The following is a 12,697-nucleotide window of genomic DNA, read 5'->3' as shown; positions in this document are numbered from 1 at the left end:
ATGTTTTTTTTATAAATTTAAAATTGCCAAATTACCATTTTTAGAATCGTGCGCATCCTCCCTTATTTGTTGACCAAAGAATAATTCCATAAATAAAGTCGCCGGGCTTATCGACATGCACACTATTTTAGTCTCGTTGACTTTCTCTCTCTTCCGATGACCATGGACCGACGATCTTCAAAACCGCTATATAAAGCCTCGACCCCCGCTCGTTCTCCATCGTCCTGCCATCGGGGTCTTCCCCTTCCTTCCACTCCAATAAAATCTAGTTCTTGATTGGAAGGGGGCGATCGATCGAATAAAATAAAATAAAATAAAATAAATCATGGGCAAGGCCGTCGTTCTCGTCGTCTCCGCCGTAGTGCTCGTGGCCTGTGTAGCCACCGTTGGCGTCGTCACCGTTTCTAACCGCAAGGCCGCCGATTCTTCTAAACCGCAAATGGCCGAGCTGTCCACCTCGCAGAAGAACATCCAACAGTTCTGCCGGCCCACCGACTACCAGCAGACTTGCGAGACCACGCTCTCCTCCGTCGCCGGCGACAAAACCGATCCCAAGGACCTCGTCGGCCTGGTCTTCAACATCACCATCGACCACATCAAGCAGGCCTTCGACCACTCCTCCACTATTCAGGAGACGGCCAAGGACCCGCGAACCTCCGAAGCCCTCGAGAACTGCCGCGAGCTCCTCGACTATGCCATCGGCGACCTCCGTACCTCGGTCGACAGACTCGACGACTTCTCCATGGAGAAGATCGACAAGTTCATCGACGACCTCAAGGTCTGGATCAGCGCCACCATCACCTACCAGGAGACGTGCCTCGACGGGTTCGAGGGCGCCGACACTGACGCCGCGGCGTCGATGAGCAAGGCGCTGAACAGATCGGCCGAGCTCACCAGCAACGTGCTCGCCATCGTCACCAGCTTCGGAGATACACTCGACAAGTTCGAACTCGGCGACTTGAATCGCAAGCTCCTCGCAGTCGATGCGGAGTCGTTCCCTTCGTGGGTCTCCGGCGGCAAGCGAATGCTCCTTCAGAAGAGCCCGGCCCAGCTGAAGCCCGATGTCACAGTGGCCCAGGATGGCTCCGGCGACGTCAAGACCATCGCCGACGCCCTGCTACGAGTTCCCCAGAACAGCGCCAAGATCGTGGTTATCTACATCAAGCAAGGAGTGTACAAAGAGAAGCTCGATATCGGCCGGAGCTATACCAACTTAATGATGGTCGGCGACGGGCCTACCAAGACCAAGATCACCGGCGGCCTCAACTTCATCGATGGCGTCGCCACCTTCAAAACCGCCACCGTCGGTACGCCTCTAATTAAAATTGCCATTTAATTAATTCACAAAATAATAAGGGGAGCCTTGGCGCAACGATAAAGTTGTTACCAATCAAAAGATCATGGATTTGAATCCTGTAAACAGTCTCTTGCAAAAAGCAAGATAAGACTACCTACAATGAATTCTTCTACCCTATATGACGGAAATTTCGTACACTGGACTGTCTTTTTAATTAATTCACAAAATAAATACAAATTATGCACGGATGGATGCAGCTGTGGTCGGAGATGGATTCATCGCCAAGGACCTGTGGATCGAGAACTCCGCCGGTGCAGCGAAGCACCAGGCCGTGGCACTGCGAGTGCAGTCGGACAAGTCGGTCTTCTACAACGTCAGGCTCGACGGTTACCAGGACACTCTCTACGTGCACACCCACCGGCAATTCTACCGCGAATGCACCATCACCGGCACCATCGACTTCATCTTCGGCGACTCTGCCTCCATCTTCCAGAACTGCCTCATCTTGGCCAGGAAGCCTATGGACAACCAGCAGAACATTGTGACGGCGCAGGGGCGCAAGGACCGACGATCCACCGGCGGCATCATCCTCCACAACTGCACCATCAGCGCTGACCCGGAATACTACCCCCTCCGCAACAAGCTTCCCACCTTCCTGGGCCGGCCATGGAAGGAGTACTCCAGGACCTTCGTGATGCAGTCGCAATTGGACGACCTGATCAACCCCAAGGGGTGGCTGCCATGGTTGGGCGACTTCGGCCTCAACACTTGCTTCTACACTGAGATCGACAACCGTGGGCCCGGCGCCGACAAAAGCCAGAGGGTGACGTGGCGAGGAGTGAAGAACGTTGACCTCGGCCACGCCCAAAAGTTCACCGTCGAGAGATTCATTCAAGGCAAGACGTGGCTGCCGCAGACCGGCGTGCCCTTCACCGCCGGCCTGCTGCCGCCGTCAGGATCTACTAATTAATGAATGAATTGTTAATATCTCCGCCGCCTTTCGCCCCCAACGAACTCTTCCGTCGATCGATGATGGTGCCGCCGTTTTTTTCCCCAAAACATATCTTCATAATTTGTATTTCTCAAACGATGTCGCTCCAATATTGATTTTTTTTTTTACATACAAATTATCGTCTTCTAATTTTTCTACTCTAAATTTCTCAAATTCTATTGTTAATCAAAGGAATCTTATAATGCAGGCCGGTCGATATTAATGTAAAAGGATTTTTTTATGGTACAAATTGATTTTATTGATTCGAAATTTTCAATTTTTATGTAATATTCTTATTCTTTTTTAATAGAACGATTTAAATTTATCTTTTCTAAACTACCTTCAGTTAAGAATAAAACTGACCACTCAACTTTTCTAAAGTGCACTCTGAACAAACTTATGTAATAGTTTTGAATATGATTTTGATCAAACCTGTTATGAGTAATAAGTTTTGTTAAAAAAAATAAAGCCAAAAAACTTTAAAAATGAAATGTAAAGTAATGTAAATTCTATAATAATTTATGAAACGCGATACATGAATTCTAGACTTAAATATATATATATATATATATATATATATATATATATATATATATATATATATATATATATATATATTATTTAGATTAGTTTAGGATTTTTTAGCAATTTTGTTCATATGTATTTTTTTAACTTATACAATTTTAGATTAATATAGTAATTATGGGCAAAACTGTTATATATGATTTTAAATTCATAAACAAATACTCTTCTGCATATTTTTTAGATTGTTTGAATGTTCCATATGCATTATTTCTCTTATTTAAAGTAGTTTAAGTCATCACACGTTTGGAAAAAAAAAAAACTATTACGTTGTCCTAAACTACTTTAAATTTACAAATGAATGCTCTTAACTTTTTCACTTTTTAAATTTGGTATGCACTTTATTTTTTTCAATTTAAAATAGAGTAATCTGAACTAAAATAAACACTCTTATATCTTACCTATAACTTATATATTTTTATTTTATAATTTAGAATAGTTTTAAAATTAACAATTTCAAAATTTATAGGATGAAAAATATTGGTGCAATAGACCTCTAATCAAAATTGATCAAGTTCAAATTGACTTAATTAAATTAGATTTCAATATTTGATCGGTATGTTACTTAGATATCAAGTATATTATGTTTGACCCGATACTTAATAGTAGAAAGAAATAGATCAAAGAGGGACTGCACACTAAGCAATGAAAGAACTCATAATCAACCGAATATTAGGCATGAGACAATAAATTCAAACAGGTCAAGGAATATTAGATGATTGGTAATGATGAAATCCTAATAAGTTAAGATTGGCTAGATATTGACTAAGTGAAAGTCTTGACATGTCAAAATTGATTGAATATTGAGAAAATAAAGTCCTAATGAGTTGAGATTAATCAGATACCAGGCAAGGTAAAAATTAAACTTTGTTAAGATTAAAATAGGAGTATCATTTATTTGATAGGGTGTATCAATCGACTAATAAATATTAAACTCATAAATTATGTTTGCTACAGTTATCTACTATAGTAATCTCTAAACAATAATATGCTACAATGCAATTAACTATAGATTTGATCAGTCGATTGTTGATATTATTGTAGCAAATAGAGGGTTGAGAAATTGATTGTTCAACTTGACTAATTATGGTTAGTCGACTGATTTTACTATTTGAATGAATAGAAAATTTAGAACTCGACTACTAGATAATTGACAACTGATTGACCATATAAGATACAAGAAAGATGAGAACTGAACTTATTTTATCTATGCAAATGGGTAGAGTATATCAGCGTAATATATTTTAGATACAAGAAGGATGAGAACTGAACTTATTTTATCTATGCAAATGGGTAGAGTATATCAGCGTAATATATTTTAGAGGGGTCATATGTGATAATTTTATATATAGTGGGCGTCCTGTGCCCCCTCTTAATTAGATACCCTTTAATAAAAATAAAAATAAAAAGACACTCATTTGAGAATTTTATTAAGAAAGATGTTCATGTGTATTTCATTGAAATTTTCTACTTATAAAATATTTTTAAATCAATTTATGATTTAATAACTATTATATGTTATAGAATAGTTGTAATATAATTTATGATGGAATTAAGGAAAAATATATTTATAGATCAAGGTTTTTTTTTTATGTTTATTCATTCTTTTTATTATTTATAATTATTTTGTTGAAATATCACATCATGGTAAGTTTTCCATTAAAATATAATTTGTGAATACGTTTGAATTATTACAAATAACTTTTAGTTAATGTTACATTTTATTGTAAATAAGTTTTAGTTAGTTCTTTATCTTCTTAGTTAACTTTAAATGATTTTTAAATAGTTCTTTAGCCAGCTTCCACACCAGAATTAGTTCCCATCGAGCATTAGAGTAAATTTCCACTGAGCACCAGAACCAACTTCAATCAAGCACTGGAATCAACTTCCATCGAGCACCAGAATCAACTTCAATCAAGCACTAGAGTCAGTTTTCCACCTAGCACTGGAACTAGCTTCTATCGTGCACCAGAATCAGCTTCCACTGAGTACTAGATCCATCTTCCACCGAGTACTAGGTCTTAAAGCTTCTAGTTAGAAGTATGTGACATCTTTTGAGTACGTGGAGAAGTAGTGAATGTCATATTTGGCTCCTAGATGCCTTTCTCTCAATACATGATAATCAATGAATAGAGAAACACGTAATGATTGTCAGATCTAATCTCCTTGATATTTTTCTCCTAATACGTGATAATCAATGAATAAAGAAGTAGGTAGTGGATGTTGGATCTGGTCTCTTAGATGTCTTCCTCCCAACATATGACGATCAATGAATGGGAAAGCAATTAACGATTATTAGAGACACTTTGTTTTCTAACTCATACGAGGAAAAGTGAGGGTATGCAATGCACCCGATATGGAGATATTTTTCTATTAACTATATAAACACTAGAGGAGATAAGTCATAGGCACAAGATATTTTTCTAATGTATAGTTTTTTTTAAAAAATATTAATAAAGTAGCTTTAAAAACTTGAAATTATTTTTTTAACAAAATCATTCTAATCCAGAACATTGAATTTTAGATACATTGGAAGTATTGAAAGTTTATTAAAAAAAACATTCATCTCTATATTCTAATGTCGTCCCTTTTAATATTTCTAAAATCTCTCTTGTGTAAACCTTTTACATCAATATTTCTAGTTTACCTGAAGAAATATAATTTCATATCCATCAATATTATTATTATTATTAAATTATTGTATGTTTTAAATTTATAATAATGAAATAATATAAAACCTTGTAATTAATTATAAAATATTTTTAGGCGTATATGTAGCAGTAAATAATTAATATGTTGATTAAAGTTTTAAAAAAAATTGTACAAATAAAGACGCCGCTGTGTGGCGCAGAATACAACACTGCGGGTCAAACGATTATTTTCCTCTGAATGGTCCTCTCTCCATCTCCGTCTCCGTCTCCGTCGGCCGGTTTGTTCGCTCTCTTCAGAACCACAAACGGCATTCGTCCATCGGCTCCACTCCGCTATATAATGCCTCGACCCCCGCCCGTTCTCCATCGTCCTTCCATCGATCGGGGTCTTCCCCTTCCTTCCATTTCAATAAAATAGTCTAGTTCTTGATTGGAAGGGGACGATCGATCGAATAAAATAAAATAAATCATGGGCAAGGCCGCCGTTCTCGTCGTCTCCGCTGTAGTGCTCGTGGCCTGTGTAGCCACTGTCGGCGTCGTCACCGTTTCTAACCGCCAAGCCGCCGATTCTTCTAAACCGCAAATGGCCGAGCTGTCCACCTCGCAGAAGAACATCCAACAGTTCTGCCAGCCCACCGACTACCGGCAGACTTGCGAGACCACGCTCTCCTCCGTCGCCGGCGACAACACCGACCCCAAGGACCTCGTCGAACTGGTCTTCAACATCACCATCGACCACATCAAGAAGGCCTTCGACCACTCCTCCACTATTCAGGAAGCTGCCAAGGACCCCCGCACCTCCGAGGCCCTCGAGAACTGCCGCGAGCTCCTCGACTATGCCATCGGCGACCTCCGTACCTCGGTCGACAGACTCGAGGACTTCTCCATGGAGAAGATCGACAAGTTCATCGACGACCTCAAGGTCTGGATCAGCGCCACCATCACCTACCAGGAGACGTGCCTCGACGGGTTCGAGGGCGCCGACACTGACGCCGCGGCGTCGATGCGCAAGGCGCTGAACAGCTCGGCCGAGCTCACCAGCAACGTTCTCGCCATCGTCACCAGCTTCGGAGATACACTCGAAAAGTTCGAACTCGGTAACTTGAATCGCAAGCTCCTCGCAGTCGATGCGGAGTCGTTCCCTTCGTGGGTCTCCGGCGGCAAGCGAAGGCTCCTTCAGCAGAGCCCGGCCGAGCTGAAGCCCGATGTCACAGTGGCCCAGGATGGCTCCGGCGACGTCACGACCATCGCCGACGCCCTGCTACGAGTTCCCCAGAACAGCGCCAAGATCGTGGTTATGTACATCAAGGAAGGAGTGTACAATGAGAAGGTCGAGATCGGCCGGAGCTATACCAACTTAATGATGGTCGGCGACGGGCCGACTAAGACCAAGATCACCGGCAGCCTCAACTTCATCGATGGCGTCGCCACCTTCAAAACCGCCACCGTCGGTACGCCTCTAATTAAAATTGCCACTTAATTAATTCACAAAATAAGAAGGGAGTTGACGTAACGATAAAGTTATTATCATGTGATCAAAAGATCAAGGATTTGAATCCTGAAAACAGTCTTCTGCAAAAAGCAGATAATACTGCTTACAATAGAACTTTCTCCGGAACTCCGCATGACTAGAGTTCCGTGGCAGTTCGTGTGACCAAAAGGTCACAGATTCGAATCCTGGAAATAGTCTTTTGCAAAAAATAGAATAAAATTACTTACAATGGATCCTTCCCCGAAACTCCACATGACGAGAACTTCGTGCACCGAAATATCCTTTTAATTAATTCACAAAATAAATACAAATCATGCACGGATGGATGCAGCTGTGGTCGGAGATGGATTCATCGCCAAGGACTTGTGGATCGAGAACTCAGCCGGTGCAGAGAAGCACCAGGCTGTGGCACTGCGAGTGCAGTCGGACAAGTCGGTCTTCTACAACGTCAGGCTCGACGGTTACCAGGACACTCTGTACGTGCACACCCACAGGCAGTTCTACCGCGAATGCACCATCACCGGCACCATCGACTTCATCTTCGGCGACTCTGCCTCCATCTTCCAGAACTGCCTCATCTTGGCCAGGAAGCCTATGGACAACCAGCAGAACATTGTGACGGCGCAGGGGCGCAAGGACCGACGATCCACCGGCGGCATCATCCTCCACAACTGCACCATCAGCGCTGACCCAGAATACTACCCCTTCCGCGACAAGCTTCCCACCTTCCTTGGCCGCCCATGGAAGGAGTACTCCAGGACCTTCGTGATGCAGTCGCAATTGGACGACCTGATCAACCCCAAGGGGTGGCTGCCGTGGTTGGGCGACTTCGGCCTCGACACTTGCTTCTACACTGAGATCGACAACCGTGGACCCGGAGCTGACAAAAGCCAGAGGGCGACGTGGCGGGGAGTGAAGAACGTTGACCTCATCCACGCCCAAAAGTTCACCGTCGAGAGATTCATCCAAGGCAAGACGTGGCTGCCGCAGACCGGTGTGCCCTTCATCGCCGGCCTGCTGCCGCCGTCGGGATCTACTAATTAAATATTCTCCGCCGCCCCACAACACAATCTTCCGTCGATAGATGATGGTGTTGCCATTTTTTCCAAAACATATCTTCATATTTTGTATTTATTAAAACTTAAAAAAAAAACTTCTTTGACTATTTCAATCTGCGTGCCTTTGATTCAGGATTATTTTTAATAATCTTAATTATTCATTAAAAATTATCAACGAACATCAACAAAATTAATTATTCATTAAAAATTATCAACGAACATCAACAAAAGGGACATCAACCCGTAATTGAAAAACTTCATAAAATTAAAATTTTCTTGATTCTTGGTTAATAATTTTTTTATTCAAAATACTCTCAAATAAAAGAAAAATATGGTAAAAAAAGAAAAAATGTAAAACAATAAAAGAAATAAAAAATATAAAAAAATTTAAAACTTATAAAAATAAAAAATTGAAAAAAACATAAAAAAAAATTTAAAATGGAAAAGACATAAAAAAATTTAAAAATAATATAAAAATGTGGGAAAAATAAAAAAACATAAAAAATAGAAAATAGAAAAAACGTTAAAAAGTTAAAAAAATAAAAAACATAAAAAATAATAAAAACATTAAAAAATTTAAAAATTATATAAAAATAAAAAAATAAAAAAAAATTAGAAAAACATAAAATATAGAAAAAAAACATAAAAAAATAAAAAAAAAATTAAAAAATTAAAAAAACGAAAAAATTTAAAAAAACACATTAAAAGTAAAAAAACGTGAAAAAGAAATTTTTTTTTTTTTAAATGTATAGCTTTAAAAATAATAATAATAATAATAATATATATGAATGATTTTGTGACTAAGGGTAATATAATTGATGCGGTGATGATGAGGTGCCCCATCTCTGCTATCATGGTAGAGGTCAAAGTTAAGATAGTCAACGGGTTGACGGTGTTGGCCGGTTGGGAGAATCGCATTCTCTGACCAGGGATTAAGCACCAACCCACCGACACAAGGAATAATCAAATCGACACTCAAGGGACACGCTGAAGCCGAGCCGAGGGCTTCTCTACTCGGCCAAGCGATAGAGCATGTGGATAGTGGGCCTCCAGCCGAGCGATCATCGGCCCACTTGGTCCAGCAACGGACGACACTTGGACAGGGGACTTTTAGCCAAGCGGCTATCCCGCTCGGCGTGACAACAGACAACACGGGGATAGCAGAATTCCGGCCAGGCGACCATTCCACTCGGCCAAGCAATAGACACAGCAGGATATCTTCGGACATCCTTTTGGGAGTTAATGCGGTTGACATGCAGCATGGTCAGACAGAAGATCGTACGACAGAAGCTTCCATTGTCACTTCAGAGATATGCTCGGTCCGTTCAGGTACTGTGTCAAGGACACTTTATTGACACGTCTTTTTAGGGAAAACTTTGAGATATGTGCTCATTTTGGGAAACGTGTACGCGTGCTTCAGGAGCTCTATATAAAGGGGATCCGAGCATCAACGGGGGTATGCTTTTACACGCGATTTCCACTATTGCGCTACAGTTCTTGCTTCGCAGGAGACTGACTTGAGCGTCGGAGGGTCATTGCCGGAATTCAAGGAACATATTAATACGGTGAGAAAAAAATTAAAAAAAAAATGTATAGTCATAAATTTTGAAACATTCTTATCTTTTTAGCAAAAAAATCCAATTAAAACCCTTTCAACCTAACCCATTTTCCTCTTTTCCCAAGTCAATTTTTTTTATCCGTTTTTCTTCTTCCTTCTCTAATCCCACTTTTATTTTCCTCTTTTCACTTTTTTTTCTTCCTATAATTTCTTTCAAATTCTTTTTTCTAACTCTAATTTTACTCACAAAATCTTTCGCGACATGTCGCTGCCGTTATAGCCTAAGTCGCTATCGCCGGACACTGATTGCTACCATCGTCACTGTCATTTATTGCATGGTCATTGTCTTCACTTGGCTAACATCGTCTCTTCACCAATGCTCCAAAAAAAATACCTTTTAATTGAGGTGAAATTTACTTAATTGATTTCTTTCGCTTAGCTGACACCATTATTTGCTGCCAGCATCACCGTCATCATTCGTCAACTCCGTCGCTTTGCCCCTCTTGAGTGAAAATCCTAGCTATGCCACTGATCGTCGGGGACCCCTTCCCTGACTCGGCACTAACATTACTTGTGTTGCATGTGGGAGCGAAGTCCACCAGAGGTCAGCAGGAGTGCCACGTCCCCAGTATCCATCTCTTCGACTTTCGGGCAGGATCAATAGTAAAATATTAAACTAGGTTATTTATTAAAACCTTCAAACAAACAAGTTTTTGTTGCATTACCTAATTTGAATCAAACAACATTTGGTTATGTTTTATTCCCTATAATCTTGATTATGTTGATTACTTGATAATCACATAACTAAAATTACACATGGCAATTTGAACCAAACGTATCCTAAATTTCTAGTCTGTTATTATTAATCTAGGAAATCTAATGGCGATTGATTTTATTGTTAACCTGAAAAGATTTTTAAGCTCGCGAGTTGATTTACAAATAAAGTTTACCTTCATAATTGATACATATGCAGTAATAATATACCTCATAATTTGATATTTACATTAGTTTTTTACCAATTGGACTTTTAACTATCAAGGGTATTCTTGGACTGCAAGATGTCGGCTGATGTGGAGCACCTACGACTTGTCCTCGGTGCTCTAGATTGTTCAACTTTCCACTACATCAGGATGCATACACGGATCCTTTATGTTTTGTCATTTGTATTAATAGCTAGTAGTTATCCGTGATTTACCTCCTCTGTATTAATCTAGAAACGAATTGACAGGGACACTAGGGTGAACGAATCACCTTTTACCATATTAGGATGCATACATGAATAGTTTTTATATAATTTTCATGTCGATCTTTTGTCTGAAAAATAAACGACTTTGGTTGGATTAGTAAGAGAAGATATCACTTTGTTTGTTTCTAGCCAATTTGTCTTTACAAATTCTTAATGGCTTTTCGTGATAATTTTGAAGGATTGCGTGAAACAATTTTGCATCGTAATCCTCTCCTTTCCGTTGATTCAGTAGTACATGAATTGCTAGCTGAGAAGATTCGTCTTAAGTCTTTGGTTGATAAGAGGACTGTTGCACCATCTACGCCATCTGTTTTTGCAGCGCCACAGCGGTCTATGCCGCATAATCAAAGTAGGTCGACTTCGAAGGTTTTTAGTGATGAGTGTGCTTATTGCAAAGAAAAAGGACATTGAAAGTCTCAGTGTCCATTATTGTTGAATAAAGGTAAACTATCACAACAACAAAAATGACCACCACAATAGCAATATCAGCAGTAACAACCTCAACAACCACCATTACTACATCAGAATGCTTCATGGAAATCTGGTAATCAACTACAACAGTTACCAAATGGACTATCTCAGTCTAGTAATACAGTGATTGCTCCCTCTTTAGATCCTTATATGTTTGAGCAGTTTCAACAATTTCTTGCTTCACAACCCTCTGCCATATCTGTTTCTTCTCATATAGGTTTGTTATCCTCCGATACATCAGGTACAAGGGCGTAGCCAAGGCTGGGCTTTGCTGGGCTCTAGCCCAGTGCAGCCTAGCAATACCCAGTAATTTTAGGCCTCATCCAATAAGCAGCTCAATAATTTTAGGTCTCAATCTTACTATGTTGGGCTGGGTTTTACTGGGCTTAGCATTTTTAGCCCAGGATAATTATTCAATCTGGCTGAGTTTTACTGGGCTCAACATTTTTAGCCCAGGATAATTATTCATCCTGGCTACGCCATTGATCAGGTATATCTTCCTCTTTATGGATCTTAGATTCTGGAGACTCTCATCATATGTCACCTAACTTATCATCTTTTATCTCATTATCTTCTAATTCATCTTTATCAGTTATGACGGTCGATGGTACTCCGATGTCATTATTAGGTGTTGGTTTTGTTGTTTCAACTTGCTTGTCTCTTCCTAATGTCTATTATATTCCTAGTCTTACACTTAATCTTGTTTCTATTACTCAATTGTCTGAGTCTGGATAATTAATCTATTTTTCTTCGTCCAATTGTTATGTGTAGGACCCACGATCTCAGAAGGTGATTGGTATAGGTCATAGTCAAGGGGGACTCTATGTCTTGGATAAACTTCAAGTACCAGATGTTGCAGTTTCTAGTGTCGATTTGTCATCTTTCCGATTGAGTCATTCTTCTTTTGATTTTTATTTGTGGCATACTCATCTAGGTCATATTTTAGCCTCTCGTTTATAATTTTTAGCTTCATATAGAGTATTAGGAACTTTAAAAAGTCATGATATTTCATATTATAGTGGTTCTAAACTGGCAAAATTTTCTGCATTACCTTTTAATAAAAGTCTATCTTTTCCTCCTAATCCTTTTGATTTTGTTCATTTTGATGTGTAGGGGTCTTCTCCTGTTACTACAAAAGGAGGATCAATATATTATGTTTCTTTTATTGATGATTGCACTCGCTATACTTGGGTTTATCTTATGAAACACAGATCTGATTATCTTAGTATTTTCAATAACTTTAAAGCTCTTGTCAAAACTTAACATTCAGCAGTTATCAAGTGTTTTCGTTGTGATTTAAGGGCGAATACACTTCCAATAATTTTTCTCATTTACTTGCATCAGAAGGTGC

At 39.7% G+C, this 12,697-nt stretch overlaps 2 protein-coding genes across 2 annotated transcripts; both read left to right on the top strand.

Moving 5' to 3' along the window:
• The first annotated feature begins 325 nt into the window (after positions 1-325).
• LOC121992645 (putative pectinesterase/pectinesterase inhibitor 28) lies at positions 326-2,267 on the top strand. The gene is made up of 2 exons (XM_042547149.1): positions 326-1,307; positions 1,555-2,267. The coding sequence occupies exons 1-2, from the start codon at positions 326-328 to the stop codon at positions 2,265-2,267; spliced, it is 1,695 nt and encodes a 564-aa protein (XP_042403083.1).
• A 3,723-nt stretch (positions 2,268-5,990) lies between these two features.
• Positions 5,991-8,057, top strand: LOC121992638 (putative pectinesterase/pectinesterase inhibitor 28). The gene is made up of 2 exons (XM_042547137.1): positions 5,991-6,972; positions 7,345-8,057. The coding sequence occupies exons 1-2, from the start codon at positions 5,991-5,993 to the stop codon at positions 8,055-8,057; spliced, it is 1,695 nt and encodes a 564-aa protein (XP_042403071.1).
• The last annotated feature ends 4,640 nt before the right edge of the window (positions 8,058-12,697 follow it).

The sequence above is a fragment of the Zingiber officinale genome, chromosome 1B, assembly GCF_018446385.1.
Source record: "Zingiber officinale cultivar Zhangliang chromosome 1B, Zo_v1.1, whole genome shotgun sequence".
Classification (NCBI taxonomy): Eukaryota; Viridiplantae; Streptophyta; class Magnoliopsida; order Zingiberales; family Zingiberaceae; genus Zingiber; species Zingiber officinale.
The sequence above is the reverse complement of the archived record's forward strand: the minus strand, read 5'-3'. Positions and strand labels throughout refer to the sequence as shown.